The following is a 23,710-nucleotide window of genomic DNA, read 5'->3' as shown; positions in this document are numbered from 1 at the left end:
AGACGCTTTAAGGGTACAGTTTTGGCTAGAATGAAGTCCCTTTAGGTTGGAGGGGACAGGATGCATGGCTCAAAAGGTAGGATGGCTCAGATAGAGGGAGGATTGGCTGCTGTTTCAGGACTTCTGTCCTGTACTGAGCCTTCATGTGAATATGTGTGCTCTGGAAGCTGCCAGTGAGGTTTTAATTCTAGCCCTACCACTTATAGTCATCTTGCAGTCATTTACTGGGTGTCCTCAGGTCAGCTACTTACCCTTTCTAAGCTTTAGTGCACTTGCCTATAAACAGGAATGAATAATGATACTTAATGTGAAGTGCTTAGCACAGTAACTGTATATAATATTTTAAGTATTAAATAAATGACTGTTATTTTCAGTGGCATTTGAATAGCTATTTCTAAGTCTCCATTTTTACTGTTTTCCAAGTTGAATTATATTTTAGCAGTATGCTGCCTTTTCCTGTTCAATGAGGTAAAATGAAAATAGAATGCCAGGGAAATCAACTTTGAAAACTGATGAATAAAGGGAAAAACCAAGTGTTTATTCTGCTTTTCCTACATGAGCCATTTTACTGAATAGCAACATAATAAGTGAGAAGTCTTTCTTTATATAATTCCTCAGCTGATTAATAAAGAAAAAATGATAGATGTAGAATATTGCCAATTTGGGCCCTAAATGAACTAATGGATCTATACAGAGATTATCCATGATTGCCAGCATCCAATAAGAGAGGCATCATATGTGATGTGCCTCTGACTGGAAAAATACTACTGTAAAAACTTTGCCAAAAAGAATTAAAACTTCTGGGCATGGTGGCACATGCCTGTAATCCTGGCCACTTAGGAGTCTGAGGCAGGAGGATCACAAGTTCAAGGCCAAGCCTCAGCAATATGACAAGGCTCTAAACAACTTAGCAAGACTCTGTCTCAAAAAAACAGGCTGGGGATGTGGCTCAATGGTAAAGCACCCTTGGGTTCAATACCTAGTACCAAAAAAAAGAGATAAATCTGTATCTGATCAGGCCTCTGGATTCAGGTATTAAATTATGGAGAATAAAACAACATAAGATACATGTGACTAAGGAATATGAAAGGAATGCAGCAAAATGAGGACTATGGGAGACTCAAGAAATAAAATTCTGATTTTTTTTTTCCAACACAGATTGTAGGACATGGTGGACAATTGGGGGAGGAAAGAGATCTTATATATCAGAATATACTAGTCAATTGCAGTGAGTAAGTTGTAATTGAATCCTCATTCACAACAATTTTAGAAACCATGACATTTATGGAAAAATTGAAAATTTGAACACTGACTAGATATTTAATGACATTTAGAAATTATTGTGTATTTTTAGAAGTGATAATTTGTGTTTTAAAAAAAGTTTAAGAAAATGAAAAATGTTTTAAGAAAATGAAAAACTACTGTGATGTAATGATAAACTTACTTATTTTTAAACATTTTCTCTAAGAAACATGTGTTTTTTTTTATTTGTTTTTCAGGTTGCTGCATGACCTTAACTTTTCCAAAGATGAGATCCATAGTTTTACAGCATAATGAAGAGTTGTGATTGTATTTTACTCAATTAGTTTATCTAAATTTGTGATTACTTAGAATTTTTTAAGAGAACATTTTTTGTATATATTAAAAGATTAACTAGAATCCAGATTTCAGTTTCTTAAATGAAATCAACTGTTCCTTCAGTATAGGTAATTTGTCAGCTTTATTTTATACATAACTTATTTTACTATTGATACTTGACCTGGAAAGTCAGTCACGGCAACAACAGGATTCCTTACAAATTCCTTTACCATTGAAACTGTATCACTGTTCTACAATAAGCACTTGTGTTTTGGAACATGATAAAGTAAATGATCACTTTGATCACATTTCTATGCTATAAAATGTCTTATTAGCAATACAAATTAAATTTTACATTGCACTGTTAACTCAGGAAATGATCATTTATGTCTTTGTTATTAATATTAAAACATGGAATGCTGTAAAAATTAAGTGATCCAAATAATTTTATGTTTGTATATGGCATTGATGCACAGTAGAATAAAATTATACTTAAGTACTTTTTAATCCTTGTTGTAGAAACGTAGTTGAATGCAACAATACCAGGTTTATATCTTAAATGGAATTCTGGAAGGCACCAGTAAAGATACTGGGGACACTCACCTATGTGGGGTTAGCTTTGTTACAGAGTTTAAGAGAACCTTGACAGCTATTTTGATTCTAAAGCAAGACCAAAGACATCAGAAAAGATAGTAACAGTGTAGCATCTAGTCTATAGCCTAAAATCATCACTAGGTGCTTTGGAATGAATTAAATTTTTAATTCTAAACCAGCTGGAAAGAAGGAATATTCTTCCTAAACTGTTCTTTCCTGGCTGGCTGCTTTTCCACAGCTGGCAGTTCAGCAGGGAGCTCTCCTGGGCATCATTGTTTGGGAGTCTTTTCTCTCCCTGCTATGGAGGCCAACCTTTTTAAATCCTTTTGCAGACTGGGACTCAGCAAAGGTCATCAAGAAAAGTCACTATAATTTTTTCTTGAGGAAACTGTGTTGAATAGCTAGGTGACTGCTGCCTAAACTAACTTAATAAATAGCTAGGTGACTGCTTGCATAAACTCTCACTACTTAATGAAGCAGCAATGTTTTTACAGAAATGGAAGGTGGGAGGAGTCTCCAATTTCCCTGTAAATGATTTTGTAAATAGCTACATCTTCACTAAAGGAATGATGTACTCAAGAAGAAAACAATCTTAACATTTCTGAAATTACAACTGCCCAGCTCTGAAGCTCCTTGTGTGTGATGGCTAGTTAACACACTTTTTCCTGTGCTGCCCCCCCCCCGCCCCAGCTAGCTCCTCATCCTCATTCAGCAAGAGAGGAATCCCCCTGTCCCCAGCTGGCAGTGCTCCCTGATGGCTAACAGGAACTTCCTCATGCTTCCTGCCTCCCTACTGTCTTCTTTTTTCCCTCTAAAGGATATCATGTACACTTCTTTAGCTGTTTTGTAGCTCATTAGTAATGTATCAACTTTACCTTAGCCAACATTTTTCTCATTTTTTTAACAATCTTTTTTCTCTCCTCCAGTCCTTTTCTAGTTAAATAGAATTTCCTCTCTGTTATTCTCTGATTGTATATCTCTGTTTATTTCTCCATTTATTATATTTTTAAGTGTAATCTCTATTCATGTGATTTTATCAATTTACATGTTTGTAGATCCCAATTTGGAGTCTTATCTAAGAATCAGCTGAGCTTCATTTTTAATATTCAGTTAGCTCCTTGAAACCATCTGGATATTCCATAGGCCCCTCACACTATGTCCCAAACTGAACCTTGACTATGATTATCCTTTCCCAAGTCTATATATCCTCTTGAACTCTGACTTATGAATTCAGCCATCTGCCTACTTAGCTCTTCTATAACCATTAATAATCAATATCAATGTCTCCCTCTCCACTATGACCCCTTTCCAACTAATCCTGCCCAGTCATTCCTCAACTGCATTAGCACTATAGCCTGGTAATTAGTCTTCCTATTGCAGTCTTGATATCCCTGAAATCCATTTTCCATTCTAGGGTTCTAGAAGGAGTTGGAGGAAAACAGGGCCTTTGTCTTTCACTAAATTCAACCATATACTCTTACAGATGGCACTATAGTTTATAACTGTGTTCTTGAGCAAAGAACTCAAAGACTCCTACATCACATATTTGCAATGAGAAAAGAGAATCCTGATCAAAGTCCTATTGCTTGAAGATTCTGCTTGCTTTCTTTAAAAATATGTTGATGTATTAAATTTTTATTACTGCCACAATAAGTTGCCACAGACTTAGTGACTTGAAATAATATCCATTTTTTAAGTTGTAGATGAGCACAATATCTTTATCTATTTTTTTATGTTGTGCTGAGGATCAAACACAGGGCCTCATGAATGCAAGGCAAGCACTCTATCGCAAAGTCACAACCCCAGCCCAAATAATACCTATTTATTAGCGCTCATTTCTCAACTGGGTCTTCAGTAGAAGGCCTTGCAAGCCTGAAGTCAAGATGTCAGATAGGCTGGACTCTTATCTAGCAGCTCTGGGAAAGACTGTTCTTCAAGCCTCAGTCAAGTGGTTGGTGGAATTGACTTCTTGCATTTGTAGGACTGAACTCCCCCATTTCCTTGCTGGCTGTCATCTGGGGCCAGTCTTTGCTTGTGGAAGCTACCCAGATTTCTTCTCAAGCTTTCTGGTGGCCCCTTTCTTCACTGGTAAATCAAGTCCCTTTGTGCTTTAAAGATCTCTGAATTTTCCTTCTGTCTCATCTTTGTTGTCATAGCTGTCATGTGGTTAGATTGATCTTACCCAGATATACAAGGTAATCACCCTGCTTTAAGATCTGTAATCTTAATTACAGCTTCAAAGTCCCTTTTGCCATGTAACATAACATATTTAAAGGACATTCAAATCTTTAGGGGGCCATTTTGTATATCACAGTCTATAAAGTAAACAGAAATTTGATCAAGGCACAATGTATTTTGTCTAGATGTCATTATGAATCCTCAATTTTCATCTTGATGTGATAGAGTATGACAGGAGCTATTACACCCCAGGATACTCAAACATCCTTATACTGGCAAAGGCCTGACTATAACCACTATTATGATCCATCCTCTCAGCTGCCTAAGCTTGTCCTGAACCAATTTGAGGCTGAGTCTGTTTATATTTACAGACCATCTTTGAGCAGATGACCAGATTCAGTATGGTTTACATTCCTTAGAATTTGTGGCTAATGAGTTATAAAAGAAAAGTGAAATTCAACTATTCATCATTTCTTGGTATCTTTCAGCTTAAACTATAGTGAAGTCACATTCAACCAGGATTACGAGTTTGGCTGAGCTCAAAATAGAATGCCAGAGTAATCTATCTACTTCAAAACCACATTATCTTTGCTGGTTAGAATTCTCATCTTTGCACAGCTTCCTTTCATGAAATAGAGGTTGTATCTTGGGTACAGCATTATTCATAAAGCTGAAAAGAGGCAAGAACCCAAATGTTTACCCGTGAATGAACAAAAAAACAAAATGTGATATATTCATACAATGGAACGTTATTTGGTTATAAAAAGGAATAGAGTACAGGTACATGATACATCATGAATGAACCTTGAAAACATTCTGAGTAAAAGATGCCAGTTACAAAATATCATACATAGGATTCATTCATATAAAATGTCTAGAAAGGGAAATCTATAGAGGTAGAAAGTAATTAGTGGTTGCTTATGAAATAAAGGAGTAGGGAACCATGGGGAGTAGTATGATAGCAAAAGGGTATGGATTTTTCCTTTTGAAGTGATAAAAATGTTTTAAAGTGAAGTGTGGTTGTGGCTGCACATACTTGTGAATATATTAAACATATAATGAGTTGTATACTGTAAGGGGGAAATTGGTATGTAAACTATATTTCAAAATATAAAAGAATATTTTAAAATATTAAGACCATTTAAAAACACAAAAGCAAACAAATTTTATAACCTGAAAAGGATGTAAATCTTTTTTAAAAAAATATTTATTCTTAGTTGTAGTTGGACACAACATCTTTATTTTATCTGTTTATTTTTATATGGTGCTAAGGTTCGAATCCAGGACCTCACACATGCTAGGCCAGTACTCTACCACTGAGCCACAATACCAGCCCAAGGATGTAAATCTTAAAAAGTATATTAAAAAGGATCTCAGAGGGTATGATAAATATGAAAGGTAAAGAATATCAAAATATGAATAATAGTAGTCCTAAAGGTGAAAATTAAACTAAGGGAAGATTAGTAAGTACTAAAAACTATGTACTCCAAGAAAAATCTTCCTAACATTAACAAACAAACAAAAATGAATGTTGGAAAAGCACGTTGAGTATCTACTCTCAATGACTAACATCAAAATAAATTTTAGTAAAATTACTAAAACTTAAAAGCCTTTAGTCATTGAGATAAAAATAGAAACAAAAAGTCATGAATATGACTTTTTAAAAAACAAAAAAATTTAGATTATAACTAGACTTTTAAATGGCATTGCCTTATCCTGTAAGAAGATTTTATAATGTATTTGAGATGCTCAAGAAAAAAAATCTGAGCCAAAGATTTTGTTATTTATTTATTTTTAATGCTTTTGAACATAAAGGCATAAAATATTATTGAATGCAAGAATTGATGAAACATTGTTTTAAAAAGTCCTTCCTAAGTAATCTATGAAAGAACAGGATGCAGACAACCTGAAAGACTAAGGAGACACGGATAAAGTGGTGATAAACATTAAACCTGTAGAACTTAAACTAAATGAGACTTTAAAATGAAAGGGAGCATGTGCTCTTACATGGAGATAAAACCTAAAAATGAGGAGAATGTACAAAATGTTTCAACTGTTTCAACAATATTGGCAGTGTTTGTGTTCATGTTGTTACTCTGAAGATGTGAAATAAAGCAAATGCATAATTAAAAATCAATAGAGGGGCTGGGGATATAGTTCAGTTGGTAGAGTGCTTGCCTCACATACAGAAGGCCCTGGGTTCAAGCCCCAGCACCACAGGGGGGAAAAATAGAATGTCATCTGGTCTTCATCCTCTTGTATTTCCCCTTTAAAAAATCTTTGTGGTGGAACTGGGGTTGTGGCTCAGTTGTAGAGTGCTTGCCTAGCATGTGTGAGGCACTGGGTTCGAGTCTCAGCATGACATATAAATAAATAAAGGTCCATTGACAACTAAAAAAATATGGAAAAAAAACCTTTGTGGTGAGGTGGATTAAAATAAGCTATGTCAGTCAAACTGTTATTAGACTTTGAGAAGAATTTTCACTAAAGAACCAAGAGAACCAACTATAAGATGCAATCAAGGGTCCATAATTCTGGTCCAAACCAAGATCTTTTCCAAGGAGAAAAACTTGCCAGTTCTTTTTTATGAGACTTATTTTTGAGGACAATCGCAGGTCTGTTTGTCTCTTATCCTTTAGTAATTCATTCTACACAAGTGTTAACTCCTCCCTTGCCTCACCCCCCAAATTGTATATGAACCAGGAGGAGATTAGCAGTGGCCAGGTTCATCTGGGAAGGTGTGACTGCCTTAGGTAAGGGTTGTTTGGCAGTGCATCTTTGGACTTCCAGTGTTCATGCATTTTTTGGAGTGTCTAAGAACTGGGTTTGATAATCTATGCTAAACTAAAAAAACAAGTAAACACTGGGAATTGATTAGGAGTTGTATACATGAGTGCTGCATGGATTGATCTGAGAAGGCATTAAATCAACCCTAAAACAAGCAAAGAATAGAGCCAAAGTCAGTTCGCATACCACATATTGATAAGTACCAGATCTGAACTAATTGCTTCTCATTCAAAACTAAGTAAACTTTTAAAATCCAAGATAGGGAAAATCTCCTTAGAATGTGAGGTCATTTCAGACCTCCTCAACTCCCCAAATGTTTAGGTGAAGGCCTTCCTAAATTACTTCATTTAGCACCTTTACAGCCAAACATGATAAATCAATACTCAGCTTAACGACCACATCGCTCTTCTCTAAATACGTTTCTTTTTGCCTTCTTTGTGGTAATTAGCTACTTGCCAAGGGCAGAGTGCTCAGCATGAAACAGAAGTCAAACTGGTAATTTCAGCTTATGTGCAATATATGTCAACAAGATGTAGCCTTAATCAACACTCATACAGTATAGAAATGAGCCCTGAGAAAACTGGGCTTCTCTCAAGACCCCAGCCTTCGAGTCCTGGTTAGGTCACTAACATAAATGGCAAGTGCCTTGTTCTTTTTTTCTATGGATTAACCCCACAAAGAGGTACTGTCATTTGGAAAGCTTGGCAAGGAAAACAAGGGCTTCAAATGAACAGAGAGATATACTTTAAAGACTGTTATAAGAACCTCTATAAATGTGAGTCTTCTTTTTTAAATGGAGAGTAACATTTTGTTGGTCTTTTAATCATAATATAATCGATGTTGCTTTAGAAAATTGCATTTCCTCATCTAGTAACTGTTAAAGATTGTCTTGCTTTTAAAGATGGATTCAGTTATAATCAGGAACTTGAACTTTCCATTTGGATACATGAGAACCTTTGCAGAAAAAGTTGTTTTGAGGAGAGAAGCAAAAACTACAGTACCCCCATTTGAATAAAATAAGGATAAAATTGCAAGTTTCTGCAATTGAAACCACAAAATACATGATTAAATGCACAGAAGAGTATGTTTTCTGATAAATCTGATGCATATTAGCAAATTCATCCCCATTATCAGTTACCTAAATTTCCTAATAGCGTTCTGTAGTCTTACAGCTTTAATAATAGTTTTCTATCATACAATTAAGTGCCAGGACTCAGTTTTGTCTGGGTCCAAATCCGTAATCTCAGTCACCAACCTAGTTGCATATTTATCTTTGCATTTATACTACAGCTAACATTATGCCTTGTGTATAGTACATGCTCAGTACATGTTTGTAGTCTTAAGAGTATATCAAGCCATAAAATGCTACCATTGATCTCTTTAGCAGTGCTTCAACCCATAGTTTGAATACTATTGCCCCAAACATTGGATTTTCAATGAAACATTTGCAAATTCATATTTTTGATTATACTTTTAATAGGTGCATGCCAATAATAATTTTGATCAATTGAAGAGTGAGGCAACATCCATCAGAGACCCATTACTGACAACCCACAGATGAAATGGAAGCTATCAAAGAGTTAAGTCTGCCCATAATTTTTTCCACCTAGGGTTCCTCTTGGCTTCCTTTACAAATGAGAAAATAAAATTTATTTTCATTATAAAGAATGTATTTTTAAAGCAAAACTATTTTGCATGCCCTTTACAAATTGAAATACTTATCTTTACTTGAGATACTTTCCTTCTGATATGTTCTCAGCATGACATTTTTGGAAAAGAAAGATTCCTTTGATAGCAGGATTTACCAAATTTTTCATATGCAGGTTAAAGTCTGTAAGAGAAATTGATAATCTGTCCTTAAATGAAGCAAGAGGAAGAGTGGAGGGAGGTGCAGCTGGAGAGAGACACATAGTGAGCTCATGGTAAAGAGCTTCAGTTTTAATTTAAATGTAATGGGGAACTATCAGTTTTAAGCAATTTTATTGTGGTATAGTTTACATATAATAAAATGCATTTATTTTAATTGTATATTTTGATGAATTTGACAAATGTCTGTATCTCCCACATTGAGATATAGAACATTTCCACCACCAAAAAGTTCACTGTGGTCTATACCAATTGGTTCCTTCCCTACCTGGCCCCAGACAACTGTGGATCTACTTTGAGGTACTCTAGATAGATTTTTCATGACTATAGTTGGATATAAATGAGATAATCCAATACGTACACAATTTTGTTGGGCTATTTTTGCTCTGCATCATGCTTTTAAGATTCGCCCATATTGTGGCATGTTCATTCCTTTTTATTGTTTAGTACTGTTTCAATGTGTCACTGAACTGTGATTTATTTTTCCACCTAGGGTTCCCTTGGAACCGCACAAATGGCATTTTTGTGGCAGACGTTTGCATTACCTCCAATATTTGGCTATTCTGATTAAAACTACTAAGAACACTCACATTCAAGTCTTTGTGTGAACATATGTTTTCATTTCTCTTAGATAAATAATTAGTAATGTAATTAGTATGGTATGATAACTGTATGCTTAATTTTTAAGAAACTGCTTTTTTTTTTCTCCCTGAACTGGTTATACCATTTTTGCATTCCCTCCTGCTTCCTGAGAGGATTTCAATATTCCATGTCCTTATCCATTTTGAACTAGTAATCTTTTAAATACAGTGAATAATGGTACCTCATTGTGGTTTTAATTTGCACCTCTCTGATGTCTAAAATGGAACGTATTATAGTGTGCTTACTGGCTATTGGTGTATTATCTTTCATAAGTTGTCTGTTTAAATCTTTTGCCTATTTTTAGTTGGGTTATGTCTCTTTATATTATTGAGTTTTAAGGGTTCTTTATATATCCCAGATACAAGCCCTTTGTCAGATGTAGTTTGTGAATATTTTTTCTACATTTATTATTGGTGCCTTATAGTTGTACATAATGGTGAGATTTCTTGTTACATAGTCAGATATGCACACAATATAACAATATAATTTAACCAATATCACTCCCCCTCTATGAATATTTTCTTTAACTTATAACAGCAAATCATTTGTGTGCTTCACTGTTATTAGTGCATAGGGAAAGAATAATCTTAGAGATGTAAGTCAATTTAGATTTGTTCAAAATGAAGATATAAAATAAAGAATAATACAGGCAGCAACTGTGGAATTGGTGGGCAAGTGACATTCAGGGAAAAGATCTCTAGTGGCAGAACAGAAGGATATTAGAGGGCTTAGGCCTGTGAGGCAGCTAATGAAAAGCAGGACCATGAGACACTTTCAACTTTGGTCAATAAATCACACATTAAATAATCAAAATCATAAATCTGTAGTCATGAAGGCAAATAAAGACCATACTAATTGTATAAGCGTAGCTATGTTAGAGGACAAACCACTAGTTGTATTATTCTGACCTTGCTTTGCAGCAATTGGGCACTGGGAGGCAAATCTAAAAATGAGCTGGCAACTTTCTCTATTCAAAGAGCCTATGTTCTGACTTAGGATTTTCTAATTAGCCATCTTAGCCTATGGTGATTAGAACAGCGAGGGGAGTGTTTCTCGAGTAGTGATTGTAAAGGCAGCCTGTGCATATTTCAGCACAATTCTATTTCCTGTCATTTAAAGCATGCTGAGAAAAGCAGTTATTTGTACTCTGCAATTGCTCCTTAAACATGCCTAAAGGAAAAACTTCTGAAGTTGTCAGTAAATTCGTTCTGGTGTTTGTTATGATAAAATTTCCCCACTTGCTCAGTGAATTAAATATTTTATTATACAAGAATTGTAACAGCAATTTTCAGAACAGTTTAGCCACATCCTTGGAGAATAAAATCGCGGAAAATCATTACAGTGCTCCCAGGTTTTCACTATTACATTCCATATGTTATGTATGGTGTGTATTAATATGTACACTTCTCATATTTTAAAATCTTGAATTTATTATTTCAAACTTGCAAGTAGAAACTTTGCTTGTCTCTGTGTCTCTTTTTATTTTTCTTACACTCTGCACAATTATATGATTAGAAGAAGCTGTACTCTCCCTTACCCTGTTAAGGAAAGGAAACAAAAAGCAGGGTCCTCTATGCCCAAGGTAGTTTCAAAAAGCATACAACCCAGATTCCACAGTAATGGGAGAAAATATCATTGGCTTCCTCAGTAATGAAATCCAGAGCTCTGTCCCACTGTGACTCAATTTCTAGAAGAACTACTAATTCCTGGGCTGGGGTTGGAGCTCAGTGGTGAGGTCATAGGTTTGATCCCCAGCACCGCAAAAGTCAACAAACAAACCAACAAAAAAACCTACAGTTACCTCAAGTCCCAATATACAAGCTTGGGCTTCTGAGAAAGGCCTAAAATTTGTATACAAGGTTTTTTGTAAGATGTAGAGCAATAATCTTGGGGGAAGATGCTTTCACTTCTAAAGGTTCTAGTTTCGTACTCATCTTTCATGAAATGTTAAATAATAGGTTCATATTTATATAATAATTTTAAACTAGCAAAGCAGCTTCCACAGTCCTTCAGTGTCATGCTGGAGAATGCTTAGCAATACACCCTTAAAAAGAAAAAGAGGGAAAAAAAGACTTTATTTGTAGAGTTTGCCAAATTCTGTGTAAATGTTTTGGCTGTAGTTGATTTCAAGGAGAGATGACAGTGTGGAGTTGGGGACAGGACAGAACCTCTGGTGCTAAGGGGGTGGGGGTGGGGGGTGGTAATTGTGTCAGAGTGGTTGTGGAGGGGCACTGTGTAAGAGCTTTTTACATGCCTTCATTTCCCCCCCAAGAAAACCGGACGAGGTAGGTATTACTATCTCTTTTGCTGATGGGGCTCAAAGAGGCTAAATCACAATTTAGAAAGTGGAGGAGCCAGAACTGGAATTCAGTTTACCTTATTGACTCGCCTGGAGTCAGACAACCACCAAGAAGAGCTGCAGCAGGACCTCAGAGCCGGGTGTCCTGACAGGGAGGCCTCACTTCTCCCTAGGATGCTCTCTTAACTTATACCCAATCTATGAAATTAGAGAGCTCCATATCATGGTCAAGTCCAGATACTGTCAGAGCACTTTCATTTTATCTGTACTCGTGTATACATCAAGTAGAAGTGAGACAGAAAAGTAAGGGCTATTCTGGGGGGAACAAAAGAGAGTTTAGAGAGGGCCCCAGCTCTGCCCTAATTAGCTATGTGATTATGGAAAATTGACTTAATCTTTGGGTGTCCTGTTTTTCTCTTATGTGGGTTGAGGATGATTAGTACCTGCAGAGTGAATGCTTGATAAATATTACCTATTAATACTACTGTTCAGCTTTTATATGTTCGATGAAACAAAGATGCTATGTTCAGAAAAATACATTCAGAATATATTACAATCATGTGTTATACAAATACATTATTTGTACATTCAAAAACATGGAATGATTAAAAGACAATTTATAAATGATTGCTACCTCTTACAACAACTATATGAGTTCTTATAAATATATTTCAGGGTTTTAACAGTAGGATTGATATTTTTATTTGAATAATAATTTGATGCAAATCCTTCCTTATCTTTTTAATAAAAATCAACTGTATCAGACTACAAAGTGGTAGAGAGAGAAAAATGCATGAGCAAGAAGTAATGTCAATCCATAATGAGAAATAAAGCATTTAAAATATTGCTGAAAACTCCTGTGGAGACCTCCAGGATCCCTCTTCCCTCTAAACCATTCCCAGGGTTACTACTGCTTTGATGTTTATCATTTCTACATCTTTTTATTCTCACTTCATGTACATATTACATATCCCCACATATTGCAACATCCCCACACAAGATACAGAAGTCTTTTATGTTTTTAAATTTTTAGGGGTGATATTATATATGATCTTCTACTACTTGCTTTGTTTTAATTGCATGACATAGGGGATTAATCTATGTTCATTTATTTTAACAGTGATATAGTTAGTATTCCATTACTGTATGAACATATAACTTTTTTCCTTTTTTTCAGTTCTGGAGATTGAATGCAGGGCCTTACACATGCTAGACAAGCATTATACCACTAAGTTACATCCCCAGCTATATAAGGTTTTCTAAAAAATAAATTGATAAACATTTAAATTGTTTCCATTTTTTATCATCCCAAAATTGTAATAATTCTTACACATGCCACCTTCTGAATATATGTAAGAATTTCCTCTGGAATTTATACCTAGTAGTAGAATTTCTAGGTCACAAAAGGTATGGGCATCTTTTACTAGAGAAAAAAGAATCCTTTTTCACCAATTGTCTATTTACCTTCTCATTACCAATGTATGCAAGTTCTCCCGGAACCATATCCTCAAAATGCTTTTTATTGTTTGACTTCCAAAAAGCTTACAGATCTAGTGGCTATGAAATTGTCTTGTAGCTTTAATTTGCATTCCCTCTCTGTTGGGTTTCAAGTGAGATCCCTGTCAGGGCGTTATCTCCTCCATAGCCCCTGCTACTGAGGTACATCCCCTGTTCTGGCTCCTATTCTTGCAAGATGGCTTTTTCTCCATTGCCCACTGGATAGCCCTAGCCTCTGGATTCTGAAAACACCATCTCTCCATCTCTTTTCTTTCCAGACTACAGGGTCCCAAAGTTATATCTCTTGGTTGCCCTGCCTTTGGGGTTTCTGAAGCATCTGCATTAAATTTCCTCCATTGAATGACTGAGTTTGAACTCTGCTTTCCAGCTGAATCCTTGTCGATACAGCTGATAAAAGTGAGGCCGATCTGCTTTTCTTTCCCTCCTTTTTCCTTTTGCCATTTAGATTTTTTGATATAAATTAATTGTACATGCAGTTAATCTAGCTTTTATTTATTATCTTTTTCCTATTAATTTGTTTCTACAAAATTTCTTTAAAAATTTGAAATATGAAGTGGCAAATATTTCATCCTGGTCTGTGGTTTATTTTCTGTTTTTAAAATTATATGCTTTAAACCACAGAAAAAAATTAATATATCCAAAGGTATCATAATTTCCCTTGTAATTTGTTTTTAATTTTAAAATCCACTCCTAAACAGGAGTCAAAAGGATATACTCATGCTTGTTTTGCTTTGTTTTTAACTGTTCATCTTGTGTTTTTCATATTTCACATTCAGATCTCAATTTGCTTTCCACGTTGTGAGATTTAGTTCACCTGGAATTAATTTTTACATATGGTATGACATAGAAGTCTGATTATTATTTATTCCACTGGTAACCAATTATCCTACATCAGTGATGTGTATGAGCTGCCTCCTACCTGCTCAAGAGAATCCTATCAAATTTTGAGGAATTCTGTGAGCTGATTGTTAAAATATTTGTAGTTTTAATCAGTCATGGTGTCAATACACTACAAAAATGGGCAAACACTACAAATCTACTCCCTCTTCAACCCCAGGGAACTAGTTATCCAACATACCAGCACACCACCATAAGGTCTCTTCATCGAGAACCATAGTGTAGGCTGGTGGTGTAGCTCGATGATAGTGTGCAATATGTGCAAAACCTGGGTTCAATCTCCAGAAGCAAAAGAAAAAAAAAACCCTTATTGTACTATGCATTTTTTTAAAAAATTGAAGGTCACAACTCTATAGTTATTATAAAAAAAGGATTTTTTAAAAAATCAAATGAGGCTGAATAGAATACACCAGAATGGATTGCGCTTGGTAATAGTGATGATTTCCCTTGATTCTTATTTTAGTTATATGTATATGTGACTGTATGTTTGGGATTGCAGTACAAAATCACTCACTATGGGTTGTTGGTAAAACAAAATGTGGAAACACTGAACTAGTTTGTCCTTTCTGATTTGCAAAGCTACTTCTGTCGTATGTCAGGTTTTCATATATGATTTATCCACATGTGGCTTCTCTGTTCTGTTCTCAGGTTTCTTTATCTGGCTCAGGCCCTGCACTCATCGCTTATTTCTTTTAGCATTAGGAAAGTCTGCATGTCTAGTAGAATGCAGATCCTCATCCTGAAGTTGTTCACAATTGTTTTGTCTATTCTCCATTCTATATAGATTTTAAGACAAATCTTCAAATTCCATGAAAAAATACTATTGAGCTTTTAAGTGAATTATATTGGCATTATAGCTTATGGAGGGTAACTAACACTTTTCAATAAATACTATTATCCTTGAACATGGTACATATGTTCACTTATCTAAAATTGCTTTCATATCTTGTAAAAAAAGTTTTATAATTTCTTTCATAAAGATATGTACTTTTTCCTTAGATTTATTTCTAGTATCTTATATTTTGTTACTATTAAATATAATATGTTTCAAAATTGTATGTATGTGTATGTTTTGTTAAGTAGGGACATACTGATTTTGCACATTGATGCCCAATGTGTATTTTAACCTTAATTATTAATTCTAATTTTTGTTCTATTTTTCTCTTGTGTTTTCTGTTTAGATAGTGATACCGTTTTTGAAAAATGATGGTATAATTTCTTCCTTTAAAATCTTGTACCTATATTTTCCTCTTTTTTTCTTCCTGTACTTGAAATTAGCCAAAAGCAAATGAAAAGTAAAACCAAGAAGAGTGATAGTGGAAAGAGCTTACTTCATTCTAAATTCTTAAAGAGTGCTTCAAATGTTTCCTCATTAAATAGGCTATTTCCTGCTATTTTGAAAATTGTATGTGTTTAGGAATGTTCGTTTTTATTCCTGGTTTGCAGAGTTTTTAATTATTAGTGGTGTTGATTGAACCCAGGATCTTGAGCATGCTATGCAAGTTATTCTACCACTGAGCAGCTCTAACCCCAGCTGCCAATAATGTTGGTTTTTATCAAACATGTTTTTCTTATTCTATTTTATTGATTATGATTTTATGTTGTGTAAAAATTTGTAGATCGAGGAAATTTTCTTGTATTCAAACTTTCCAATAAAATGCACAAAGGTATTTTTCCCATCCTGTGAGATGATCTTATGGTTGTTTTCTTTTAATCAGCTAATGTGATAATAGGCAAAATATGTACAGTTAAAACTGATAGATTATTCTAAACTTATATTCTAGTTCTTGGGATAAGTCCAGATTATTATTATTGATGTTCAGTTTTGTTTGCTAATATTTTACTTAATTGTTTTTTTGTTAAATGTTCATAAATGAGACTGGCATGTTATTTTCAATGTTATCATTCGAATCTGGTTTAAATATAAAAGTTATAACCAAATACATACCATGTATTTTAGAGTGGACAATTCTTCATCTTTTTCCATTTTATTGTACAATACCTCCATGTCGGAACCATGTTGGTTCCTTCTACAATTGTTGCCTCACTAATAAAACCATTTTACTACCCATTTTCAGATGGATTGATTGTCTTTAATGTTTAAGACATTGATTCTTCTTGGTTCTGTGATTTTTTTCCCCCTCAGAGTCAGTCTATCTAGAAAACATTTTTTTCCATCTAACTTTTCTAATTTACTGACAAAAAAAAATGTTCAAAGTATTCTATTTTTGTCATGGCGTCTACATCTGCAGTTAAGGTTATACTCTCATTTCTAGGATTTACAATTTCTCTTACTCTTATTCTTGCTCATCAGTCATTTCAAAGTTTTAGCTTTTTTATTTGTGGCTTTTAAAGGCTAAGTCTATATTTTTTCAATCTTCTCTAATGTAATTTTGCCTTCAGTTTAATAACTTTTGCTCCTATCTTTCTTTTCTGCTAACTGTGGCAGCTTTACTTGACTCCTCCCTGGGTTGAGGAGTACATCTTGAGAGGAATAAGTGTGCTATCCTTGAAATGAGATTAAGCCATGAGGAACTGATGCTGGCATTTCCTCTGAAGACTCAAGTAGTTCTTTAAAGAAAAGGTTTTAAAAATCTTCTTTTGAGCTATTTGGAAAGCCTTACAAGGTATGTTCTAAGGGAGCATTTTCAGAAAACATTTTTCTTTAAATTGTACAACCAATATCTATGAAACCTCAGCAGTAAGAGGAAAAGGATTTTCTGTCTTATTTAAATGCTATGATTTATTGAAGAGCTCATGAATGCTAAACCACAACATGGCAGGCACAGGAAAAGAAGATAATACAGCAATGATTCTTAACATTTATTTGTAAATCACAATACATGGACTGAGTTCTTATAGTATTTGCCACTTTGCTGGTGAGCCTCTACCCACATATAGCCAAGACTCACACAAAGGTAGGGGTTTCTCTGTCTCTATTATCTGCAAGCACTCAAGTGATATGGTAATATTTTGCAGAATTTTTTATGACATTATTGTCACCCAGTTTGGTCCTTTTGGTGACTAGGAATTTCTTATGTCTTCTGAGCCCACTTTGATCTGTCTCTTGGTGTAGTGAACTCTATTTTTAACTAAGAAGCTTCTAATTTATGCCTCATACAAATAAGTAAGCTAACAATTATGGTGCATAATAATAAATGTTATATTAGAAATATGCAAAGCGTGCTCTGAAAAGGCAGAGACAGAATCAGCATTAAGTACTATAACAGGGTACCTGCAGAAAGAATTAAAGTTTAGGTTATCAAGAGGATGGAAAGTCCTTCCAGAATGGTCATAGACAGGTGAAAGAAGTTGTGGCCAGAAAGCAAAGAGGTTGATGGGGCCATCTACTGAAATACTCCAGTCACAAGGAAGGAGGCAGATGGGGCCAGGAAGTATGAGTGGTGGAGCGTACCTTTTCTTAATTGGAACAGCAGTGGTGCCTTCCAGCCCAGGAGATGCATCCCCAACTCTCAACCCTCACCTACAGGGGCAACAGTGCCCTTGCTCAACCAGAGCTTCTCCGAGTAGGAACCATCTGTTCCCACCCAACTGGGTTCCCACCCACATGCGCTCAAGAATGGAGGAAAAAGTTCTCACTCTATCTAGACCATGCCCTTTGGTGACCTTTTCTCTGACTTTGTCATTTCTTGAAGAGAGTAGAAATACCAAGATGATTGAGGATGAGGTCCTGGGCTTATCCATCCAGGGAAAAGCCAGGCTATTTAGGACATGAAAGCTGGATGGGGGCCATACTGGCTTATCAGCAGGCTGACCCCACCAACTGCTTAAGGGCAGCAAAAAGGAACCTAAACATTCTATTGAAAATTGTCCTATTTCAAAAATAGCTTCAAAGCTATTGCCCTAAGAAATAAAAGAACACTGTGTTATTATATGTTATACTTACACCAGTTTATATAAAGATCTAAATCTGGCCCTTGTTGAAAGCTTTGGTATATTAAGACCAAGCACCCCAGCCAAAATATTTCTGGGGCAGAGAGGTGCACTAAGCCGTGGGGACCCCCTCTCAGGAAGAACTGAGATGTAGCAAATGTTGCAAAGCACTTGCACACTGCATCTCATTGCTCCTCACTGAATCCCAGGAGCTGCACTGTATTAGTAATTCTCACTATGCAGGTAGGGAAATAGATGCTACAAGAATTTGCCTAATTAAGTTTCTGAGCTGGTGACTGTAACATTCAGAATTCATACCAGATCTTCTCCTACCCAAGACACTGGCTCTGAGTAATTCCTAAACCTCTTTTCATCCATGCAGGAATTAGGGGAGGTGAAGAAAGCTTAACCCTTGAAGTTCTGGCCTACTAAGTGGGCCTCAGTTTGAAGAAAGCACAGGGTATAGCAGTTGTCTAGTGTGTATAAGGCCCTGGGTTCAATCCCCAGTGTTGCAAAAAAAAAAAAAAAAAACAACAACAAAGAAAAAGCAGAGTCAATGGTCAGAGAAATCCAGGCTGAGCTGATAAAGTGATCACATACCTCTATGCTCCTTCTCTTGATGCCAGAGCCAAGGCAGCATGAGTTGGTGGGAATGAGATGACCCCAGATGGCAAGTACAGAGTAAATGTGGAGGATGAATCATTACTTGCCTGTTTATTTTGAAGTAAAATTTATGCTCATGCTTCTCAGTGACCTTGAGAAATTGTTCCACTTCTCTATTTCTCCAATCTATTGGATATAGGAGAACCTGTCCTGTGAGGGTGCAGAGATGCTCCTGTGTTCAACGTGTTTGTATGTAGAAGGCAGATAACACATTATAAAATCGATTATGAAGCAGATTTCTTTCTTTTCCTTCTTTTTTTTTTATTGAGACAGGTAGGGAAATAGATGCTACAAGAATTTGCCTAATTAAGTCATCCAGGCTGTCCTTGAACTTGTGATGCTCCTGCCCCAGCCTCCTGAGTAGCTGGGGGTACAGATGAGTTGGTGGGAATGAGATGGCCCTCCTCACCTGAAAATTATTTTTAAAGTATTAGGAAACCTATTCTTTTGGAAAACACAGAAGAAGGAGATGTTGTTTGAGATTCTGAAGATTAAAAAAAGATTTTGTATGGGTTAGTATTTGAGCTGACGTTTGTCAGAAAGTATGACTTTAATGGACAGGGTTGAGGCAGGCTGCAGAGCAAATTAAAGATCCTGGAAAGGTCAGGTGTGCAGTTTTGGAGTCCCTGTGAGATTGATCCTTCTTGCTACTCCTCCTTTCCTGATCCCTCTTCCCCACCTGCCCTGGTTCTGTTTCCCCAGAGAACCCTAATGCAGATCCCAACTATTTGGAGTTTATCAGCAACCACATTCAGTACAATCTGGCTTTACATTTTATAGTTAATTAAGCAGTTTCTTTTTTAGGGCAATGAATATATCTTCAGTAGGTTTTTGAGTGTTTCCATTTATTTCCTCCCAACTCATGTATTACTGTCCATAGACCAACACCCCCCTGTCCGATGGACCTTACAGCAAAGTTATTAAAAGAATAGAAATGATATATTCAACAGAGACTGAACCCAGGAAGCTAGAAATGAGGTTTTGTCTGCAGATGATGCTAATAAGCATTAACACAGCCTATGCTGCTCCCTCTGCCCTAAGACCTGGATATCGTGTTTGTAAGAATGTCTGAAAGAAACAAGACATTCAGAGTAAAATATAATTCTATTTGGATAAGCAACCATGTTGGAAACGCTGACAAAAGGCTTACAGAAAGTTTTGGTTAAGGTCAATAAGGAGAGATGGAAATAAGGGATGGACCATTGTTCTTCCAGGACTGACAAGTCAGGGCTCTAAATTCCAGACCTCCCAAATGGCGCTCGCTCTCTCTCTCTCTCTCTCTCTCTCTCTCTCTCACACACACACACACACACACACACACACACACACACACACACATACACACACTTAGTTTGAAATTCCCACATGGCATGAAGTTGTAGTTTCCCCCTATTGGGGCCCAATTTTCTCATCTGCTATATGACAGAGTTAAGCCAGATAATCTTTAAGCTTTTTTTTTTTTTTAAGTTCTGATCTCCTATGACTGTACAATTTGTTTTCTCAAATTGGCTCTGTGATTTGCAAGAGAATGAATTGATATTCTAGTGGACTTTGACCGTTCTTGTTCTCTTAGGAAATGAAATTAAAATATTCATGTTTTGGTGTTCAAATCCACCTTTGTGGCTGTGATTAAGGTAGACAAGTTCCCTTCCTAAATCACTTCCAGGCAAAGTCATCAATCATCTGGTGGGTCCACCCCTCTGTACCACAGCACACCACAGGGCGGTAAGCGTTAGGTGGTTATGACATCCCCAGGGTGTTTGCACAGTGGCATGCAGGCCCTTGGGAACAGGGTTTCTTCCTGAAACTAAGAAAATGACACAAAACGCTATAAATAATACATGGTAAAAATGTAGGCAATGCGCCAAAGAAAAAAGAAAAAAATGGCTAAAATTCCTTCACTCAGCTGATCACCATGAACATGTCAGTCAGTGACCATTCTTATATTTTCTCCTTTTAACACACAATCACATATAATTTTGTATCAAGGAGATTATATAACTGGCAATTTTAGAACAATTTTTAAAATTTGTTAAGAACTTTCATATTTTAAATTTTCATCTAAAACCTATTTTAGATTTCAAGAGTATTTGTAGTGAAATTAAAAAAATTATTTTAGAAAGAATTGTTGGTCTAACAAAGGGACTAGAGGGACTGGGGTTGTGGCTCAGCAATAGAGTGCTCACTAGCACATGCAAGGCCCTGGGTTCGATCCTCAGCTCCACATAAGAATAAATAAATAAAATAAAGATATTGTGTCCAACTACAACTAAAAAAAAAATATTTTTTTAAAAAAGGACTAGAGACTTGTTTTATCTTTTTAAAATTTTTATGAATTGGTAATTTACAATAACATTTATGGGCTCCATGTGATTTATTAATGATTTATTATGATATATTAATACAACATATCCACTACCTCACATACTTATCATATTTTGTGGTGAGAATGCTTGAATCTTATTTTTTTAGCAATTTTTTTGGCTTATTTCTTTTTTTTATTGGTTGTTCAAAACATTACAAAGCTCTTGACATATCATATTTCATACATTTGATTCAAGTGGGTTATGAACTCCCATTTTTACCCCGTATTCAGATTGCAAAATCACATCAGTTACACATCCACGTTTTTACATACTGCCATACTAGTGTATGTTGTATTCTGCTGCCTTTCCTATCCTCTACTATCCACCCCCCTCCTCTCCCCTCCCATCTTCTCTCTCTACCTCATCTACTGTACTTCATTTCTCTCCCTTGTTTATTTTTCCCTTTCCCCTCACTTCCTCTTATATGTAATTTTGTATAACCATGAGGGTCTCCTTCCTTTTCCATGCAATTTCCCTTCTCTCTCCCTTTCCCTCCCACCTCTCGTCCCTGTTTAATGTTAATCTTTTTCTCATGCTCTTCCTCCCTGCTCTGTTCTTAGTTACTCTCCTTATATCAAAGAAGACATTTGGCATTTGTTTTTAGGGATTGGCTAGATTCACTTAGCATAATCTGCTCTAATGCCATCCATTTCCCTACAAATTCCATGGTTTTGTCATTTTTTTGGTGCTGAGTAATACTCCATTGTGTATAAATGCCACATTTTTTAATCCATTCATCTATTGAAGGGCATCTAGGTTGGTTCTACAGTCTTGCTATTGTGAATTGTGCTGCTATGAACATCGATGTAGCAGTGTCCCTGTAGTACGCTTTTTAAAGGTCTTCAGGGAATAGTCCGAGAAGGGGAATAGCTGGGTCAAATGGTGGTTCCATTCCCAGCTTTCCCAGGAATCTCCATACTGCTTTCCAAATTGGCCGCACCAATTTGCAGTCCCACCAGCAATGTACAAGTGTACCCTTTTCCCCACATCCTCGCCAGCACTTGTTGTTGTTTGACTTCATAATGGCTGCCAATCTTACTGGAGTGAGATGGTATCTTAGGGTGGTTTTGATTTGCATTTCTCTGATTGCTAGAGATGGTGAGCATTTTTTCATGTACTTGTTGATTGATTGTATGTCCTCCTCTGAGCAGTGTCTGTTCAGGTCCTTGGCCCATTTGTTGATTGGGTTATTTGTTATCTTATTGTTTAATTTTTTGAGTTCTTTGTATACTCTGGATATTAGGGCTCTATCTGAAGTATGAGGAGTAAAAATTTGTTCCCAGGATGTAGGCTCCCTATTTACCTCTCTTATTGTTTCTCTTGCTGAGAAAAAACTTTAGTTTGAGTAAGTCCCATTTGTTGATTCTTGTTATTAACTCTTGTGCTATGGGTGTCCTATTAAGGAATTTAGAGCCCGACCCCACAATATGTAGATTGGAGCCAACTTTTTCTTCTATCAGACGCAGAATCTCTGTTTTGATATCAAGCTCCTTGATCCATTTTGAGTTAACTTTTGTACATGGCGAGAGGAGGGGATTCAGTTTCATTTTGTTGCATATGGATTTCCATTTTCTCAGCACCATTTGTTGAAGATGCTATCCTTTGCATGCTTTTAGCCCCTTTATCAAATATAACTTTTTTTAGCAATTTTGAAATGTCCACTACAGTATTGGTAATTTTATTCACCACTCTGTGCAATAGATATCAAAAAAAGACTCAAACTCATTCCTCCTAGGCAGGATGGTGCTCATAAGCATTAACACAGCCTATGCTGCTCCCTCTGCCCTAAGACCTGGATATCATGTTTGTAAGAATGTCTGAAGGAAACAAGACATTCAGAGTAAAATCTAATTCTATTTGGATAAGCAACCATGTTGGAAACACTGACAAAAAGCTTACAGAAAGTTTTGGTTAAAGTCAATAAGGGAGAGATGGACACAAGGGAGATAACTGACTCTCTGTTCCCTTAACCATCAGTTTCCTATTCTCCCTACCTGCTAGCCTCTGGTAAATTCTGTGCTACCCATCGCTTCTATGAGTTTGATTGAGATATTACATATAAGTGAGAACATGCTGCGTTTGTGAGCCTGGCATATTTCACTTAGCTTAAAATTCTTTGATTCCATCCATATTTTTTCAAATATCAGAATTTCCTTTTTAAAAGGAAATTTTTAAAGGCTGAATAATATTCCATTAGGTATAGATACCACAGTGTCTTTTTTTCATTCATCTGTTGCTCGTAACTTAGCTTAATTTTATAACTTGGCTATTTTAAATAGTGCTGTAACAGATATGAGTGCAGACATCTCTTTGAAAAACTGATTTCTGGGGCTGGAGTTGTGGCTCAGTTGTAAGCTTAGAGTGCTTACCTGGCATGTGTGAGACCTGGGGATCAGTCCTCAGCACAATAAATAAATAAATAAATAAA

At 35.9% G+C, this 23,710-nt stretch overlaps 1 protein-coding gene across 4 annotated transcripts in view; it reads left to right on the top strand.

The window, feature by feature from the left end:
• The window catches only part of Cyb5r4 (cytochrome b5 reductase 4), a 101,177-nt gene extending 84,747 nt beyond the window's left edge, over positions 1-16,430 (top strand). For all 4 annotated transcript variants that reach the window (XM_021726039.3, XM_021726040.3, XM_040283036.2 and 1 more), the window contains one exon: positions 1,500-16,430. In XM_021726039.3, the coding sequence (XP_021581714.2) occupies positions 1,500-1,554 (55 nt within the window). In that variant the 3' untranslated portion in view covers positions 1,555-16,430. The remainder of the gene's footprint in view (positions 1-1,499) is intronic.
• The last annotated feature ends 7,280 nt before the right edge of the window (positions 16,431-23,710 follow it).

The sequence above is a fragment of the Ictidomys tridecemlineatus genome, chromosome 8, assembly GCF_052094955.1.
Source record: "Ictidomys tridecemlineatus isolate mIctTri1 chromosome 8, mIctTri1.hap1, whole genome shotgun sequence".
Classification (NCBI taxonomy): Eukaryota; Metazoa; Chordata; class Mammalia; order Rodentia; family Sciuridae; genus Ictidomys; species Ictidomys tridecemlineatus.
The sequence above is the reverse complement of the archived record's forward strand: the minus strand, read 5'-3'. Positions and strand labels throughout refer to the sequence as shown.